Below are 21,789 nucleotides of genomic sequence, written 5' to 3'. Positions count from 1 at the left end.
TATTTCCTTTTGCTTGGTCATGTTTTCTAATTGTCTATGTATCGCATTTATACCATATACTGTATATATATATATATATGCCAGTTTTCAATTCTTATAATAAATCAGTTCACTTACAAGTATTTAATTGTTTATTCATATAATACATTATTTTTCAAATATTGTACTGCATAATAATAATTAGTTCTCTCTCTAATCTAAACCATATTCACTGAAGTTGCATTCCTACATGCTAGGCCTTATAAGTCACGATCCTGTCATTGACAGATTACATAGTGTGCAAACGCTTCATACATATTTACTACTTTTTCAATAGATTTTAACTACTATTTTAGTCATGCAAAATGCAAAGTCACAAGTCATTATCCAAGACATGTCACTTGTGAGAACATGGAACATATCTGAGTCCTCAGGCAAGTCCTTGTGTGGCTTCACAATATGACAGGCAACTACCATCCCAGTTTAACATCTGACCCCAAACATCTCCTCAGGTACAGCCTGGCAAACCATTTCACTTTGCATAATGCATGTTTAGTGGACCAAAGAAAATGCATTTTCTTGTGAACACACATGACTTCAACCATTATGCCATAAGCAACTTTCCTAAAAAAATTGTGTTGATAAATTTTCACATTTTCTTTGCTACCTAAATAAAATACCCAAAACTACAAGTCCATCCAGCACCTCCAAGCAGAGAAAGGATGTGACTTCCAGTTGCAATACACTAGCACCTGGCTGCATGCGAAGTAAACACTTAACATCCAACACAGCCTCACTAGCTGGCAATAGGTAGCAGGTAGCAGGTACATCTCTACATTCTGACATGTATTTCACAATGATTATATGCTGTAGTCTATTCTACAATGAAAATGTCCAAGACATACAATGCATCACAATTTAGAATGTAACTAATATCAGCAACATAACATGAATGCCAGATGTACCAAGAGCAACAAGTGGTCGGGTGGCACAACATCAAGGATGCCAATAATATACCCGTGCACTGCTCATCACAACAACAAAGAGCCTAAAAGGTCAGTTTCAGTAGAGGTCCTACTGATTCCCAGCACGCAATCAAAGTTGAATCCTATTTTCAGGTTATAGCAAGAGTAAATAAACTGCAAAGGAACGTAAAGGCCACACAAGAGGCTAATCTTTCCCAACTGGCATACCAAAGATCAATAATTACAAAGGACCTATTGACAAATTACAATGAGCTCACATTATATTATTCAAGCTCAATTGGTGGTTTTTTCATTGTATGTAACAAGGCAAAATCTTAGGTGAATGCTGAGGAAAAGTGGGAAGAATATAATAAATATAGCATCACTAAACTTGTGCACTGTTCTATTTGCTCTTCCTATTCTATGAAGAGCAAAGTATGTCCTCCAGAAAGTATTAATTATTACATAATTACTTTGAATATTGCTGGTTACATGCCAAGTTAGGATATGCACTGTACAGAATGAGAAATATGTAAAACTATGAAGGGTCTAATTTGCCAATAGTATAGAATATGACAGCAATAGCATAAGGTGGAGGAGACTGTGTGCACCATAGTGGGGCTACTGGGAGGGCATAATGAGCAGCATGTCAGTAGGGGCTGCTTCCTACATTTGGGTTTACACACACGTGGCATGAAGACAAGACAGGGTGCGTTCCTGAGGCTAGTGAGCTGCGGGTGATATGGCCTATTGGTGGGAAGATGTGCAGGAAGGAAGGAAGACTCCTCCTGCAGTCCAGCAACTCACCTGCGTGCCAGGAGAGTGAGGAGGACAAGGAGGCAGTCTTGACAGAGTTACGCACATGATGGTGATCTGTCAAGTCAGGTCAGGTCAGGTCAATGTAACACCCACGTCAAGGACACAAGCGCTAATCCCCAGCTCTTGTCTCTACACTTGAGGATTATACTAGCCCACAGCTGCCTCGGTATTGCCTCACACCCTTGACCTCAGTGGTACATGCTCTTAACAAGGGTCAACTCTAGCATGAAAAAAGAGTGCATTTACCTCCATATACTTGAGCTGCATGCAAATTTCCCAACAATTTCAGCACTGAGCAAATACTATAACAAACTTTTGTAATAATATATGATACATGTGGCATAACACTATCAACTGAGGGCACAGAAGTTGGGTGTGAGGGCCACCGCAGGATAATCAACCAGCCAGTGGCCATTAGTTGTAAGGCAACAATAATGCACAGCAATGATCACTGGATTCTAAGTCTTAGTGATCATGATGTGTGGATCTCTGAAGTTATTTTCATTTACTTAGGACTTTTCTCCAGTGCATTTTAAACATAATTACATTCTAACAATACAATTTATAGTAGCCAATAGTTGTATTTAATTAAGCTGTGAATCAACTGATAGGTCTTATATGCAGAATAATAACTAAAGTTCACTAAAATCCAATATGGTAACTGTATAAAGAAAACCTTAACTAATGAAAACTCTAGTTAATTAAAAAAAATAGCAAAATTTTCAATGAATACATAGGATCCAGCACCTCAAACAGAAATCAAGTTATTGTACCACTATAGTGGATTTTTTTGTATTTTTTTGCTGTCAAAATTACACCCCATTATTGATAAACAAGTTACTCCTAATTATTTATGTACAAGTTACATCCCATTTAATACTAGGCAAATTACACCCCATTATTGATACTAGTCAAGTTATACCCCATGTTGAGCAAGTTACACCCCATTATTGATACTAGTCAAGTTATACCCCATGTTGAGCAAGTTACACCCTATTATTGATACTAGTCAAGTTATACCCCCCATTATTGATGTTGGCAAGTTACACCCCATTACTAATGCTGGGTATGTTACACCAAATTATTGATAATATGTAAGTTGTACCTCATTACTGAAGTTATACAAGTTTTAAACTATTATTGATGCTAAGCAAGATACATCTCATTAGATACCCAACCCACAAATCTGAAAATAAAAACGGTGATGTTTCGATCCATCTAGGATCATTATTAAGATGGGATGGACGGACTGAAATGTCATCTCTTTCGTTATTTTCAGATTTGGGAGTTGGGTGTCTAATTTTCATCAAATGTTCTCATGACTAATTGTCTGCATACACCCCATTATTGATGGTATGCAAGTTACACCCCATTATTGATGCCAGGGAAAAAAATTATCCATTACATAACTTGATACTGATCTAGAACGGACTGAAGCATTGTAATTTCTTCATTTTCTGATGTGTGGTTTGGGTATCATATTTTCAGTCACATTATTGTGACTCATCATTTGCAAGTTATAACCCATTATTGATGCTAGGCTTTCAATATAGGTGGATTGAAATGTCGTCACTTCCTGTATTTTCAAATTTGTGAGTTAGGTGTCTATTTTTTGGCCATGTTATTATGACTTATTGTATGCATATGACCCATTATTGAAGCTAAGCAAGTTATACCCCATTATTGATGCTAGCCAATTATACCTCATTATTGATGCTAAGCAAGTTACATCCCAGTATTGATATTATCCAAGGTACACCCTCATTATTGATGCTAAGCAAGTTACACCTCATTATTGATACTATCTAAGGTACTCCCCCCATTATTGATGATAAGCAAATTCCACTCCATTGTTGATGCTAGACAAGATACATCCCATTAATTATTGATGCTGATCAAAGTTATCCCCCATTATTGATTGTAGACAGGTTATACCTTCATTATTGATGCTGGGCAAGTTAAACCCTCATTAGTGATGCTAATCATGTTATACCCCCATTATAAACTCGCAATGTATCTTGTGCTACCTACTTCCCCAATATATGTGCCTAAGCCATAAACTTCACCATTGTAATCACTGCTATCATCTTATATCATGATTGTTGTGTGTTAAATGCAAATTTTATTACAATGTATCTAGAATTAATCCTCAAATGATGCTACAATGTACCTGTTGACAATTCTCGAATTTTACAGTAATGTACCTATTTATTTTCTTCAAATTTTCTTACTATGTATCTGTTAATATTCTTCAAATTTTTCTACAAATTACCTACTTCAAATTATCTGTTAGATTAAGGACCTGCCTGAAACGCTATGCGTGTTAGTGGCTTTACAAGAGTGTAAAAACATCAATCCTATATGTATTCTCATAAACCCAATGTACCTTCTTGTATATATATAAATATAAATAAAGTAATAAAATTATGATGCTAGGCAATTTATACACTATTACTGATGCTAGGTAAGTTATACCCTATATTGATGCTAGGTAAGTTATACACTATATTGATGCTAGGTGTTATATCCCTATTGATGCTAGTCATAGGATCAAAATCCACACTTATGTAATTGTGTATTATATGTAAATCTTACATCATCTTACATATAATACACAAGTCTTTACATATAATACACACATACATTAGTGTGGGTTTTTGTCATTATTGTCCTATGTTATTATGTCTGCGAGAAGACATTACCACTACTTAGATGCTAGTCATGTTATACCCCATTATTGATGCTGGGCAAATTACACCCTATTACTGATGCAGGGAAAATTAGACCCCATTATTGGTGCTGGATAAATTACAGCCCAGTATTGGTGCTAACCATGTTATACCCCCATTATCTAAATAAAAAATGTAACTTAATTATATTTAAATTATGATTTCAACATGTAAAGTGAAGTTTGGAAATGTTCAAAGAAACATATGGGTCTGAAAGCATATCTGCACGGGAAACAAGTACGCAAAGTACAATAATACGCAATGGAGAAATGCATCAGATTTTGTAATATGAATAATATGCATGATACATCTCAGATGACTTTTGTAGTAAATATTAAATGTTGTCTACATCTACTTTAATGAAGTCAGAATAATGATAAGGAATCACTTTGATAAATTAATCACATTATGAATATGAAATAAATTAACAAAAAGAAATAAATAAGAGTCAATAATGACAAGGGGATTAAGCAAATACAGTACTGTAATATACAAAGCTTGAATTAATTATAGTAACAAGATAAATTATTGTTTTTTCACTGTAGGAAGGAACATGTTACAAGATTCTATCACTGAAACAAGTATGAGGCACAGTAAGAGAGTTTATAGGCAAATAATGAAGGGAAAGTATACAGTTATAATGAAAACAATATGGGGCTAGTTGAATGTGATGCACATGTTTAAAGTAGATCAAATATAATATGGTACTGGGGAGTTGTGATTCATATTTTAAAGAGATATTGTAGGCAGAACTTGAATAGGTGTGTTGATGAAGACAGACAAATATGAAGGAATTTGACAGGTAAAACACTGTGCAGCAGAATAGGACAATTAAATTGGAGAGGTGGTAAATTTTTCAATCAAATTTAAAAAACTAAATTATTGAGCGCAGCTTATATTTAGAAATTACATTGCTAAGATGCATAGTGAAGATAGACAGCATGTAACATACAGTAACAGAATTTGAAAAAAGTGAGTGTAAAAGTTTAAAAAGTACTCAAAGTTTAAAACTATAATGTATCATATAATTAATAAATATGAAATAATGAACGTTTTTGTGAGGTCATAATGTGAGTTGAAATAGAACAAGAAAAAGGGATAAGTAGGGGAAGGTAAGTATGAACTAGACTGAAATACTTCAGCCTCAGTGAGCAGGGACCACCAAGCCAACAGATGGTATTGCTAGTAGTGATACACAACACATACATTGTATAATGTGCTACCATACACATAAACATTCACTAGACCTTACTCAATTCACTTTGTACAGCACTAGGATCCAACACTATACAAGATACAGTAGCATAACAAAGGATGTACAGTACAGTACTGTCACAGCGGTTTTTCTGCTACAGAAGCTCGGCACTACTCAAGTCTGGTCTAAAATGTTGTCACAAGTCATATCCTCTGATGGCTTGAATGGCCCTCTGCCCACCAAGGAGGAGCCTGCTCTGCTCTCTGGTCATTCTCACACTCATGCCAATCTCTCAACTGAGAATGACAAAGTGGGATATGACACTGCAGGAGGCTCTTGATCAGCATGGTCCATCACATGATGCTGTAGAGCAGTGAGGGATGGCTGGGAAACTAGTTGATAGATAGAGCTTCGAGATCCACCTCCTCAGCTTCATCAATATCATAATCTTGTCCCTCTGAGGTGCTCTCACTGGACATATACCTTGACCTAAAGTCACCTTGGTTAACCAAATGTATGGCCAACAAAAGAGGAAGTGGAAGAGGAAAAACCTTTAAGATTCTCTTACATGAAACTGCAAAAATATTATTAAATATAATAACAGAGTTGCTTTTGTTTTAAAATAACCCAGCATGAATGATAAAGGAATTATTCATTAAAATACAGTATTAAAATTTCATGTGATTTTTACTGCACTCATGAAATACTATAATAAAAATGCTAGTTCTGAAACTGTTAGCCAGTACTGTATTTTTCAATCTCTCGAAGCAGGCATGATCAATAATCATTTAAATTTGTATTTCCTTTCTATCAAGAGAGTTTAGTCAGACATAGTAATAAGGAAATAAAATTTCCCTATGCAGCACTGTCCCTTATTTGATCTGCAGAGAACTAAAATACTAGATTTGTTGTAGATGCTATAATTTTTAAATTCTTATACCCTGTATAACAAATCTTTTAATACAATCCTATAAAGAGTTGATATTAAAGTTACAGCAGTTGAAAACATCATTCAGATGAAGAGGAACATCTTTAACTGCCTAAAATAGTTTTTAATTAGATAGCACGACAGATCTTCTCATGTTCCCGTCTTCTTTTGCTGACAAGGACCAGTCAACATGGCCAAGAAGTCATCAGTCATGCATTTCCTTTTAATTTTCCTGCTGTGTTAGAGAATGAAGCATTCCATATTTAGTGTTTCCTCTTTATTTGTTTTCATAACTCATCTCCTCTTTTTAAAAATATACAGTAGTTTCAGTTACAGTGTCTCTATTGTTTTCTGGTCCCATACTGCTTTAGTTTTCCATAAATATGGTCACATTCTCTATTGTACCTCTTCTTTCTTCTTTTCTGTTTAAGGGGCTTCAACTGCCTTGGTTATTATCATAATATCTGTTGTTATATGTTGGTTAGTCATTAAAGTCACATTTACCACTTGAATCTTTTAGTGTACTTATTTTACTACTAAAACTGGATATAGAGTAATTTATTTTCTGACACTAAGCCATGGAAAGCCATTTAGTGAATATACAGTATTTGTTCAAAATTTATATCCAGTTTTATTTACCTGATTTATCCGAGGGCCACTAACCCTAGTGGCCTCAATAAGGACTGGAAGCCGGTGGCTTGTTGAAGGTCTCCCCATTTGCCTTGATGATTTTTTCTAGGTATACTTTAAAACTCAACACAGTTTTTGTAGTTATGGTTTTGGCGGATAAGCAGTTCAATTGGTTAATAACCCCTGTGGGTGAAAAAGTATCTCCTGTTCTCAATCCTACATTGTGGCTTGTTGAGCTTGAAACTGTTGCTTCTCGTTTGTGTTACATCTGACCTTTTGAAGAAAATGTCCAGATCAACATCCTCTAACTTTTTCAGTATTTTAAAAGTTTCAAAAAGATCTGCCCTGTCATGCCTGGTTTGCAGTGTTGTTAATCCTGTAGCCTTTAAGCAATCCTGATACGAGAGATGACTTTGCTCTTGAATGACTTGTATCCCGGTGTTGCACCTTCTCCAGAGAAGCTATGTTCTCCTGAAAATGCAGTCTCCATGCTTGGATACAGTAATCCAAATGGAGGCACATCAGAGATGTATATAGTTGAACCATTACCTTCTTTTCCTTAAAGTCAAAAGTATGCTTGAGTATCCCAAGAGTTTAGTTAGCTTTTCTGACTGCTGCACTCACCTGCTGTGCAAATTTTAAAGAGTGGTGGATTTTGACTCCAAGGACCTTTTCTTCATCAATCTGCTGTAATGTAATTCTATTAATTTGGTAGTTGTTGCATGGGTTGTAACCCCCACATACAGGGACTTGCATTTGTTGATATTAAAAAGCATTTGTCAGTCTTTTGACTACTGTATTTGTAATTACTGTACCCAAGTGTAATTACCTAAGTGTAGTTACAGGATGAGAGCTATGCTCGTGGTGTCCCATCTTCCCAGCACTCCTTGTCATATAACTCTTTGAAAATACCAATGGTTTTGGCCTCCACCATCTTCTCACCTAACTTGTTCCAACCGTCTACCACCCTGTTTACAAAAGTGAATTTTCTTATATTTCTTTGGCAGCTTTGTTTCGTTAGTTTAAATCTATGACCTCTTATTCTTGAAGTTCCGGGTCTCAGGAATTCTTCCCTATCAAATTTATCGATTCCTGTTACTATTTTGTACATAGTGATCATGTCGCCTCTTTTTCTTCTATCTTCTAGTTTTTTGCTTTTTTAATGCCTCTAACCTCTCCTTGTGAAAAATAAGCTCTAAGCTCTTATAATACAGCTTGTCTTCATCCCCCAGCAGCGGGCTGGGGGTGAATCTTTTTTTTTTAACACAGTTGGGTACAGACGTAGATGACTTCTGAGTCTTCCATTAACCTGAGCTCTAGGAGACTCAAACCGTGAACCCCATGCATGCGAGCCTGAAGCTCTATTGACCAAGCTTGAATGGCCCTCTGCCCAGCAAGGAGGAGCCTGCTCTGCTCTCTGGTCATTCTCACACTCATGCCAATCTCTCAACTGAGAATGACAACGTGGGATATGACACTGTAGGAGGCTCTTGATCAGCTATGATAGCTCCCTGAAGCTATCCGAACTGATGTGATATATTAGTTTGGAGTCATCAGTCATAGGAGTCCTTATGCCTACTGGGAACCATGCACCAGAATCTGGTCCTCTCAGAGAGGTGCAAAGAGCCTATGAGCACTTTATATTTAAAATATGTCATAATTGCCATCGACCGGGGAGGGCACCCAGAAAGATAGGCGAAACAAAACAGACCACAATCTGGTGAACATTGTAACCTACATCCAAACATAACAAAAGAACTCCCCCAAAAAGAAAACAAACAAAGAACACTGCATTCAACTAGCATTCCCACTCGTTAGCGGAGGGGGAGCCGACTCAGGTGAGCCAGCAGACCACCACTCCACACCTTGAGCTGATGTGCTGGTGGTAAGTTCAGTCACCTTTGGCCTCAATTTCCTGTAATGGATTTTGCCCTGTGTGGCTGTACCATCAGTGTGTGTGGTGTTGTGCCCAGGTGTCTTATTGTACAAGAGCAGCATGTGCCTACGGTTATCTTCCCTAGGTGCTCTGCAAGTACTGCCCATGCGTTTCAGGGTTATCTTCCCTGGGGTGTTCAGGAATCACTCCCATTTGAGGAATTCATTGCTTGGCATTGTCATTGCCCTTGGGGTATGTCTGGGGTCTTGAGCTTTCCGTCTTGCCCTGGGTGGGGAGTGTTATTGGCTGGGCGGGGCGCACTGCGGCCAGCGCAGCTTGCACACGCGGCGGCCGACGATTCTCTCTGGCTGCCAGTTTGTTTGTTGTGTGTCTTTGGGGTTATTATTTTTATTTTCTAGCGTTTTTGCTTTTTGTTACCGGAAAAAGTCTGCGTAGCTTCTTATTAGGCAAGCCTAGGTTGTGTTGGTGGTACTTCTCTGTTCCCCTGAGGTTTCATGGCTGCTACTAGTGGTCTGTTTGCCTGCTGACAAACAGGGTTATATCGGCTCAGCTAGCCCAGTGCCTGGGCTTCCCGTATTGTTTACTCACCCTACGGGCCCTGGAAAACCCCAGTGGGCTCGGAGGTATTATGGATGTGTCCTCTTAATGTTCTTCTGGTTGCTTCCATTCCTGAAGCTTCCTGTATATTTCCAAATGACCCTGCAACAGGAACGGAAGCAACCAGAAGAACATAAACTGCCATCATGTCACACTCTTAATTTACAACCCCATTATATAGGACCCCACTAATACCTCATGTATGTCATTCATCCATGTCACTTTCCACCTCACCATTTGAGAACATAATCAGGTGCTAACACACAAGAATTTGTCTTTGAGAATGTGAGGTACGACCTTACAAAACGCATTATTAGGCGTCAGAACCAAATAATAAGTAAAAATGAACTTTGGAGTGTTAATTTTTAGTCTTCCTGGTTCAATGAAGAAAAAATAAGGAATATCAAGAGGATTCGTGCCTGAATCATAAATCTAAAACTTTCTGTCGTTTTCAACGAAATTATATATATATACAGTATATATATATATATATATATATATATATATATATATATATATAATATATATATATATATATATATATATAATATATATATATATATAATATATATTTTATATATTATTATATACATATATATATATATATATATATATATATTATATATATATTATATATATATATATATATATATATATATATATATGTATAATATATATATATATATATATATATATATATATATATATATATGTATAATATATATATATATATATATATGTCGTACCTAGTAGCCAGAACTCACTTCTGAGCCTACTATGCAAGGCCCGATTTGCCTAATAAGCCAAGTTTTCATGAATTAATTGCTTTTCGACTACCTAACTTACCTAACCTAACCTAACCTAACTTTTTCGGCTACCTAACCTAACCTAACCTATAAAGATAGGTTAGGTTAGGTTAGGTAGGGTTGGTTAGGTTCAGTCATATATCTACGTTAATTTTAACTCCAATAAAAAAAAATTGACCTTTTATATAATGAAATGGGTTGCTTTATCATTTCATAAGGAAAAAATTAGAGAAAATATATTAATTCATGAAAACTTGGCTTATTAGGCAAATCGGGCCTTGCATTGTAGGCTGAAAAGTGAGTTCTGGCTACTAGGTACGACATATATATATATATAATCTTTGGACAACACCCACCAGTGGGACTCGAACCCAGAAAGCACAACTACCTTCCAGTAGCTGGCATAACTAGTATGCTTTAACCCACTACGCCATCAGACCTTACAAAAGAAGTAGATAGTTCGAGATATATATCTCAAACATCTCCACCTCCCGAAGGCACCAGATGAGTGAGGGGTCAGTCTGCATTTTTCGTCAAGCCACTGTCAATGTGAGAGAACTCGTGTCCAGCTTATAAGCCTATACTTGCATAAACCACAAGTGAAGATTAACAATAAAGATTAACAATAATATTGTTAATCTTCACTTGTGGTTTATGCAAGTATAGGCTTATATATATATATATATATATATATATATATATATATATTTTTATATATTATTATTCCTGAGGTTTTTTCCCCAGCTGAATTTGAATTGAAGTATTATTTTGGCATTTAGAACTTTGGTGGGTTGGTCGTTTCATAGGGTTATTATCCTACGAGTAAAAGAACATTTCCCGTGTATTTAATGATTTACTGCATTTTTAGAAGTACTTGTACTGTACTGTACTGTGGCTGTGTTCTGTAGCTCCTTCAATATCAGTATCCATATAAATAAAAATTGTGTACATTGCAAGTTGATTGCTGTTGATCTGTATGTTGCAAGGTTGTTTTTGTGTTGCAGGCCAAATTACTATATTGCTGCAAATCAATTATAATTGAGGTGTATGTTGCAAGAAAATTTCATGATTATTACTTTACTTAAAATGAGGACAACTTTATTAGCACGTTCTAACTTAGCTTCTAGATTTGCACTTGAGTAAGTTACATTTCTAATAGTATCAGATGTATGTACAGATATTTGATAATAAATTTGAGTGTAAATATATTATTTTTCTAATAGTGATATAAAATCTGCACCAAACTTAAATTTAAAAGAAAAACTATTATATTTCTGAATGTGTTCCTGCAATGAGCAATAGGAAAACATGCGATAAAAAGAAATAAATATGTCTTGGATACAACAAATGGGTCATGTTTCCACTGCGTATCTCTGTAGAGGAGCAAAATATATGTTGCCCATAAGAAATGTGCATTCGTTTGCTAGCTGACCATGCAGCAAAATCTTTTATTTACAATGATTCAAACATAAACCCTTATCCAAATTTGTTGGAATATATAAGCTTAGTCAAGTAAGAATTATAGAAAAATTGAGCCGTGTCTATATGTATGCATAATAAATTTTCAAGTCATAATATGTTTTACATGCTTTTAAAACAGCAACTGGGTTTCTAGTTTTTCTAAGATACTTATTGATTGAGTGCATTAATAAATAAATCATAGAACACACATGCTTTGTAGTTAGTCCTAATCTATAACTCTATATAAAATATAATCACTCTTACGTTAGTACTGTATCTGCAATTAATGCATCGAAAACCACACGTTATCTGATATAGAAAACTGTAGACGACAATTGTGTTTATGTAATTATATGATGTAACTAGTCTTGTGTGAGAACAGGGCAGGCAAATACTTGTGTTGAGTAGAGGATATGTTTCACTCCTGATCTGTTAGTTTTGGTGGATTGTTATGGGGCATTACCACGTTTGGTGGAGGCCCCTTGTGGGTAGTGTGGGCGTGCGGGATCACGCCAGCATCACACCCACTTACCGCTGTTAAGTTGATTGGTGCTCAGCTGGGCACTGCTCAGCTGGCTGCTACTGGATTTGCGGTCAGGCGCACAGATTCTGCATTACTTTCAAGTCTGTGCTCTTTGTTAGAAGTGGAAGGGTTTGATGCCACAGATGGTGTAGCAGGGGCAGTAGAAGAAAGCTGCAGCTGCAGCTGCAGCTGCCACAGCAGCCATTATACCTCCTGCACCACCACCTGTAGCCATCGCAGGTTTTCCCCACTGCCACCTCCAGATAATAAACTGTTCTTAAGACCAGCCATGGCGCCCACCACTGATGCTGCGGTAGCTTTGGTTTTCTCCTCCCCGCCTGTGATACCAAATATCATTGACTGATATTGACTATAGCAATAGTAAATGCTCTTAACTTCCAGGAAGGTAGTGCATTCATGCACTAATATACAATTCCATTATTATTATACATGTGTTCTCTGGCAAACATTTCTTCTAAGAATATGTTTTTTGCCTCCCACTAACAGTGGTTTTTGTGCTCACATGCTAAAACCAAAATACACACTAGCCAACTCATTTCAGTTAATGGACTGACCTCTTAATGCGAGAGTAAAATTGCCAAAACTATTATATAAAGAACTTAAATTTATAATACGTAAAAATGCCAAACCCTTACTTCCCCTTTTATATTTTACTTATATATCTAAGAGTTTCTAAAAAAATTTAAGTATTCGCAATAAAATAGTGTCTGACAAGTTTCCAAGTTTTAAAAAAAAATCTGCCCTTGCAAATTATGATTAGCATACTCTCACTAATTTGAACTTGAATGATTTAAACCATCGAGTAATTTGCCACAAAATGAGAGCCATATTATGTTAGACACCTGGCTGGTATATGAGTTTTGGTTAGTCAGTACGAGTACTGATTACTGAGGACAGTACATCTATGCGCATAACGCTTTGCTGACTTAAGTTCATTATATTTCACAACAAAACATAAAAAAGCAACCGCATAAAACAAATAAAATTAATAATAATTCTTTTCAAAAAATACTAACAAGTAATTATTGATTATTGTAAATACATTATTAACCTGCTACAGAATAATGAATAATAAATACTGGTATTTGTGTTCTTGTGTGATAAGAGCACAAATGTTATGCTGACAGTTTTGTCACTGATGTGGACTATAACAATATATATGACTCATCGATTACAATGCTCAAATTTATATACAACTGTTTATATTGATTTTTTTTTTTTTTTTTAGTAAACTAAGGTGCTTACATAAGTGCAGCAATGTGAGAGATAAATAGATGTAAATAAAACAAAATAAATATGCTAGAAGTTAAAATATATATATATATATATAATATATATATATATATATATATATATATATATATATAGATATATATATATATAATAAATTTGATTAAAATTAGAATAAATTTGATTCAAAATTTTGAATAAATTTGTTTCAAAATTTATAATAAATTTGATTAAAAATTACTTTCTGTATATAAATTTGTTATCAAATATGTATAAATACATGTTCTATCACCTGTATTAATAAAAAAAATTCTAAACTATAACATTCAGTTGTTGTACAAGGAAGGAAACTGTTGTGTCAGAAAATATTCATGAATTTAATTACAAGTGTCAAGCAGGATGACACTTAGGCACCAACCCCACAGGAAACCTTTCAAACATACCTGCAGGGTCATATTAACCCTCAATGCGCAGTTATTTTCGTATGCTGATTCACTGAGTAATGTGGGTTATCATCATACATTGTGGCAGTAATGGTGGTTATCATACCATACTGAGTGGTTATCATCATACATTGATTTAAACTATTAACACACCATTGATGCTAATATGGATAAAATAGCTCTATATGGATATAGTGGAGTTTACCTTTGGTCCATGAAAAAATCCTGCTATCATTTTGCTATCATTTCATGATAACTTACTATGCAAATGTGGTTATCATCGCAAATGTTACTATCCAAATGCAGTAGTCATCAATGTATAAAATTCCATTATACTGTATTACATTATATGCATACTGATTACGTTCATGTGGTTTTTGCAGCTCCATATGGTCGTAACAAAGTATACCAGATCAGCCAATCATCATTTGATATAATAATAAAGGAACTACAGAAGGCCTATTGCCTCATACAGAGCACCTCCTATTTATATCCACCCAAACTCATTCATATATGGGCCTATGTACCCATACAAGGTTATAAATAGGAACTGCCTCATATAGACCAATAGGCCATCTGCAGTCCCCTTAGTTCTAGTGTTCTTATTGATACAAATATACATACATTTATTCATTCATTCAAAATGAATTCATTTGTACATTAATTGATGCCTTCATTGTAGCCTACGTATATTATGCTCATTATAATGTACCTCAATCTATGTTTTCATAGATTATGTACATACATTTTTTTACATATGTACACAAATCTAATTATTCAACACAAATACGATTGTATAAACATCAAAGGTCAAAACTGGAGTCCTGTAGCACATGTTGGTGTGTGAGCAAGATGTGCAGTGTGGCTGTGACAGAGCCAGATGGGTGTCCCACTCACCACCATTCTACAGTTCACCTAACCAGTAATTATATAGATATGTATGTCATTTAAACTTTTCCTTACATTTGCATCCAAATTAATCATTATACTGTATATGGAATAAATATATTAGTTGAATTTTTTGTGTACATTGGCAGATATGCATAAATATCCATAGCCACACTTTTAAGAACTTTGAGAGGCATGGGAAGCAACACTCACTATACCCCAGAATAGTCATCAAATGCAATTTCATAAAAACTCAAATCCCTACCAAATCCTTATTTGGCATCACAAGTGACTGCCAAGTGAAGCTTCATAATTGCACATTTGAACTGCCAAGCCAAAGTTACACACCCACCACCAGGTGGTAACATCAACTCCTACCACATGAGGCAACAACATTCTAAATTTTGTGCTACCATCAAGAGTGGGCATAATTGAATAAAGCCATTTAGGAGAGAAGCTCACTGTTACATGTGACCACTATATCCCGAGATGGAATTCAATTGTAGAAACCCACACAAATGTGAAGAATGGTGACCTCTTTGACTGACATTGAGGAGATTGTCAAAGAATGAGAAAGGAAATGCAAAATACCATTTAGAGGGAGTTAACAGATCAAGACATTGAAGCATCATAAGAATATCTTATAATGGTCACTACTGAAGCTGTACATAAATATATGCCAAAAAGGGATGGTAAATGTAAATGATCCAGATGGATGACAAGAACTCTAAAAAGATCTTTAACAACTCTTGCTTAGAATTCTGAACAGCGGAATTCTGGGATTCCACAAGAGTGTTTGCTAAAGGAAATTTGCCCAAAATTTCCATGAAGTATGTAGTGCTATGATGTCTTTCCACTTGACAGGCACCTACTTAGACTAGTGGTGTTAGTGCCTTCATTCATCAGTCTGTCCTCTGTTGAGTGACCATTCTTTACACTATGTATCTCCTTTGGCACTCTTTCCTTTTTATAATATCTGCATGTTTTCTGCCATCTGTATCCATGGTTTACCTTTGAGAGCAGCTGGATAGCTGCTCTCTAAGCAGTAGTGGTAGCTCCACGGCAATAGTGGATAGCTCCACTACTTTTGAGTCAGTATGAAGAGCATCCTACTGAGCAGAACCACCAGGTTGCTTTGAAGTCCTAATTTTATCTCTTTGTGTGAAGCTTTCCCTAATTCTGTCAAAGATAATGTGAGTTTAGGAACCCTGGGTAAGCATTGGCAGTGCTGCTTAGCTTGGTGGTGGACTGGTGAATGAGCAATTATGAAGCCTCAATTTGTAATCACTTTTGACACCAAGGGAGAATTCGGTAGGACTGAGATTTTACAGATATGCCTCTAGTGGCCATTTTGTGTTGCTTCAACTTTTCTCTGGCATCTCTCTAGTTTCTTATATGACCCTAAAGTGATATTTGAAAACATCCCTTTGTGTTGCACCAGTGCCTAGGTATCATCCTGTCTGACAATTTTGACTCCCAGCCTGGTTTTGATTTTTACCAAAAATATATAGAAAATGGAATTTGCTGAATACAGTAGTTATCATGTATTCTGAACTGCTGTATGATTAGCACTGGGCCCTTCCCTAGATAATTCCAATTAGTGAGAGTAGACTATAATTAAACTATTTATATAAAACATCATTTAAAGCAGTGTCATATTACAGAAATCACGTTTTACACAACTACAGTATATGTAATATTTCCAATTTTCATTTCCCATTACACTTATTACACAGCATCAGCCATGGCAAAAAATAAATTCACTATTAATTAAGACGACATACTTCTTTAAGTAATTTATCATTGCTTCTAAACAAAATATTTTTATGTCTCTGTTCAGTATAAATTATTAAAATAGATTATTATAGCTTACGATAAATCCTGCAAGTTATGAGTAAGAAAACACATGTATCCTAAACTGGGTTACTGGAAAACCATAAATTACTTACATTATAGGCCACTAATAAAATAGGACGCTTTAAATTTTGTCAGTAAGTAGCTCGGAAGATTCATATAAAAAATTTACAATACTCAATACTGTGCTGATAACATAGCTGTTTTCATACTACTATATAGGAAGCATTCATTCTTGATTTATTATTTACCTAATTATACTATAAGAAAATGTATATTTGACATATCAATCAAACTAGAGAATTATTATATTTTAAGTCATAGAAAACGTCATAGCACATGTCATGCTTTCCTCTTTTTAACTTCAGTATACACTTGATGATGTTACGGATGTAAGTGTAAATCATAGCACTTTTTCTGACAAAATTCTACACTGTAATCAAATTTGATTTATAAGCTACAAAAATCCAGTGAAAAAACATTTATCTATTGTTATTGTGCATTTTCTACTGTTACTGAACACAACTCGCTCAGATCACCGCTAAAGTCATACACTGACTATACATCACATTTGATGTTAATGCACACAGCACATTTAGGTCACCACTAATCACAACCAGAGACTACACCCCCCCCCCCCCTTATGTATGTCAAGAATACAAAACGCAACTTTCATCTTTCATCATTCAAAGTCGTGCATTTTAAATTATGAAAACATAATAAATCAAGTGAGTATAACAAACCATGAGAAGGGAATAAGCCAAATAGATATGATAAATTATGAAAGTAATTAACCAAGTGAATATAATTTCCACTGACAGAAGTTAATATTTAAAGTGAACATAATAAACCAGAAGATAATAAACCACTTAAGAGAAGAAACCTTTGATATATGGAGAACCTACAACATATTAAACATGAATAATACTAACTCTCATCCAAATTTAGTTATTTACCTATTATTTAACTGCATTACTGGCACCCACAAAAGTGGTACAACTAATCCTTACAAAATATTTTCAAGTTATAAAAGATGTCTGAAAAATAGTAAAAAGTTGGTAATAACTTAAATGAATATGTTGATGTGCCCTGCGGTGTGATGGTTAATGGAGAGTGGAGGGTTCAGGTAATTTGGAGACGCTTTCTGTACACTGCATGCTGGGGGTGTACACTGTATACTGAATGTTGTGTATACTGTAAGATGGGGTGTATATTGCATACTAAATGTTAAGTGTATGCTGTATGCTAGGGTTTACATTATATTTTGAATGTTGAGTTGTATACTGTATGCTGGGGTGTATACTAAATGTTGGAGTGTACTCTGTATACTGAATGTTGGGGTGTATAATGTATGCTGGGGTGTACATTGTAAACAGAATGTTGAGGTGTATACTGAATGCTGGGGTGTACATTGTATACTAAATGTTGAGGTGTATACTGAATGCTGGGGTGTACTTCATTGTAAACTGAATGTTGAGGCGTATACTGAATGTTGATGTGTATAATGAATGTTGAGGTTTATATTGAATGCTCGGGTGTACATTGTAAACTGAATGTTGAGGTATAAACTGAATGTTGAGGTGTAAACTGAATGTTGAGGTGTATACTGAATGTTGAGGTGTATACTGAATGTTGGTGTATACTGAATGTTGAGGTGTATACTGAATGCTGGGGTGTACATTGTATACTGAATATTGAGGTGTATACTGTAAGCTGGGGTAAACATTGTTTACTGAATGTTGAGGCATATACTGTATGCTGTGGTGTACACTATATACTGACTGTTGAGGTGTATACTGTATATGCTGAATGTTGATATGTTAGATAAAATCTCATCATCCATTCAAGTGTATGCAGGAATTGTGGAGAATGAATTTAGGGATATACCAGTAATGTGCAACATAATCAGAAAGAACATTGACAAACTAAGACTCAAAGGCCCCAGGTGTGGATAGTATCCAATCCAAAGTCCTAAAAGAAATAGCATAAGAACAATGCTTACCGCTGAAATTACTTTTCACAAAATCTCTGGACCAAGGGGATAGTCCCCTTGATTGGAAATATGCAGAAATATGCAAATGACACACCCAATTTTCAAAAAAGGGAGAAAGAGCTCAGCAGAAAACTACCAACTGATTAGCTTGATATCACACATCTGCAAGCTCATGAAGAGAATTCTCAAGGAGGGAATCATTCACCATCTTTCAATGAACATTCTTGTACCATCTACACAACATGGGTTTATTAAAAATAGATCCTGCCATACAAACCTGCTCACATTTCTGGAAATAGTAACCCGCTACTCGGACAAAGGCCTTCTGGTGGATGTAGTATACGTGGATTTTGCTAAAGCATTTGTATGAAAGGAAAGGAAAATTAATTTCATACAACCTTTCAACCTTGCCAGCCTTTCATGCCAACATGAAAGGCTGGCAAGGAAATTACAGGCACATGGAATAAATGGTAAAATACTGGAATGGATAAAACAATAATTGAAGCAAAGAAAGAAAATGGGTCGTGCTAAATTGGAGCGAATCTGATTGGAGAAATGTGGTAAGTGGGGTACCACAGGGGTCCATTTTGGGCCAAATCTTTTTATCGTATGCATTAATGACATAGATGAGAATATTACAAACCACATCATCAAATTTGCAGTTAACAAAAAAATTTATGGTAAAGCGAGAAATGATAATGATATTGAAGCCTTACAAAGAGATCTACATGAACTCCACAAATGGTCAGAAGACTGGCAAATGTTTTTTAATATTGACAAATACAAGACCCTGCATGTGGGGCAAAACAATCTTGCCAGTCTTTCAAGTGGTATCTTATCAAAGACTTTACAAAATCCATATATACTACATCCACAGGAAGGCTTTTGTCTGAGTAGCTGGTTACAATTTCCAAAAATGTATGCAGGTTTGTAAGGCAGGATCTGTTTTTAATAAACCCATGTTGTGTTGATTTTGTACATAGATTGTTCACTGAAAGATGGTGAATGATTCTCTCCCTTGGATTCTCTCCATGAGCTTGCAGATGTGTGATGTCAAGCTGATCGGCCGCTAGTTTTTTGCTGAGCTCTTTCTGCTTTTTTTTTTTTTGAAAAAAAAGGGGTGACATTTGCATATTTCCAATCTACGAGGACTACCCCTTGGTCTAGAAATTTTGTGAAAAGTGGTTTCAGCGGTAGGCATTGTTCTTATGTCAGTTCCTTTAAAACTTTGGATTGGATGCCATCCACATCTGATGATTTTGAGTTTTTTAGCTTTTCAATGTTCTTCATTATTATTTTGCATGTTATGGGTATATCCCTAAATTCATTCTCTCCTCCTCCTCCTCCTAAAAACATTTATGTAGGTGATGAGATGTCATCTAACCTTTCTAGTGTGAACACTCATGTAAAGTATTCACTTAAGAGTATTTGTTACCCTTTTATCATCCATTATTACTTGATTAGTCTCATCTATTAAGGGCGCTACTGAGTCCTTTGTTTTGGTTTTACCTCTTATACTGTATAGGCATAGAACGATTTTGGATCTTTCTTAATGTTTTGGGCAAGGTTTCTTTCGGAGTTTCTTTTGTCTGATCTGATTTTCTGGGTCGCTGAGCTTAGTGCCCTTTTGTATATCACAAAATCAATGATGTCCATCGTGGATTTATACGTTCTCCAGAGGTTCCTGTTGGTTACCAATGCTAGTTTTACGACCTGTGTCATCCATCTTGTTCCCTTTCTTGTCTTTCTTCTTTTTGGGACATATTTTGGAACAAGTTCCATAATGACCCTCTTGAAATTTTGCCATGATGTTTCCATGTCTTGTTCACCTATCAGCTCTCTCCAGGAGATGGTTTGCAGTTCCTCTCATTCCTTGATAAGTCTCCTCGATGGTAATCTAGAAATTCATCACCTTTGACCTTTATGTGGGTTTCTATATTTGTAGTCCATCTTAAAATATGCTGATCACATGAGGGGGTTAGCTTTTTCCCCACATGAATTTGATCAATCATGCCCTCTTCTGATATTAGCACAAGATCTAGTATGCTGTTACCACATGTGGACTCTACTACATGTTGTATGAGAAAGGAGTCCTGCACTAGGTCTAGAAATTGTTCATCTTCCACTTGTGATGCTAGATTGATCCAATCTATAGATAATGGAGGTTAAAGTCCCCCCATTATCAGATGATGCATCGATCGCATTATACAGATCTGCAATTTCCTCTGCCACTGCTGTATCAGCTCTGTAGCATACTCCCACTGCCATTTTGCTACCATCTTGAGTTAATATTTTGCACCATACAGACTCTAAGGAACCCATGGTGTTCAGTTCCTCATTGTTGGTTGCACCAGGTCCTCTTTCACATTCAGCATCATCCCGCCTGCTCTTGTTGTTCTGTCCTTTCTGAATGGTGGGTGGTATCCTGGGAGATAGAATTCACCTTCTAATATGTGCTCTCGGTACCATGTTTCATGATGCCAATGATGTCGGGATTTTCAGCCTTAGCATATGCACATGACGAGTCAAATTTATTTACTAGACTTCTGGCATTTGTGTAGAAACAATTTAAACTCCTATGTTGTTCCTGGGGGACTGAGAGATTGCTCCTGTATTTAGCACATAACTATTCTGTACATTGTTGTTCTGGTTCTGAACCTGCTTGTCATCCAAGATATATAGACTTAGTTCTGCCTGACTAGGTAAAGGATTTTGACTTCTCCCCCCCATCTGCAATCTGGATAACCTGCCCTCTCCTGATTTTTAGCTGCACATTTTGTGGCGTTCTGTGTTTCTTAACTCCTTCAGTTTGCCTCTTAGCACCCTGTCAC

At 35.8% G+C, this 21,789-nt stretch overlaps 1 protein-coding gene across 23 annotated transcripts in view; it reads right to left on the bottom strand.

The window, feature by feature from the left end:
* Positions 1–21,789, bottom strand: part of CaMKII (Calcium/calmodulin-dependent protein kinase II) — a 397,894-nt gene that overhangs the window by 42,397 nt on the left and 333,708 nt on the right. The window contains exon 15 of one of the 23 annotated variants that reach the window (XM_069315749.1): positions 13–1,817. The exons of 20 other annotated variants lie outside the window; for them this stretch is intronic. In XM_069315749.1, coding sequence (XP_069171850.1) covers positions 1,594–1,817 — 224 coding nt within the window. In that variant the 3' untranslated portion in view covers positions 13–1,593. Of the gene's footprint in view, positions 1–12; positions 6,187–12,716; positions 12,868–21,789 lie in introns of those variants that run through there. 2 more of the 23 variants (XM_069315751.1, XM_069315750.1) reach the window with 2 other exon arrangements.

The sequence above is a fragment of the Procambarus clarkii genome, chromosome 82 (genome assembly GCF_040958095.1).
Source record: "Procambarus clarkii isolate CNS0578487 chromosome 82, FALCON_Pclarkii_2.0, whole genome shotgun sequence".
Classification (NCBI taxonomy): Eukaryota; Metazoa; Arthropoda; class Malacostraca; order Decapoda; family Cambaridae; genus Procambarus; species Procambarus clarkii.
This window is presented reverse-complemented; position numbering and strand designations above follow the sequence as displayed.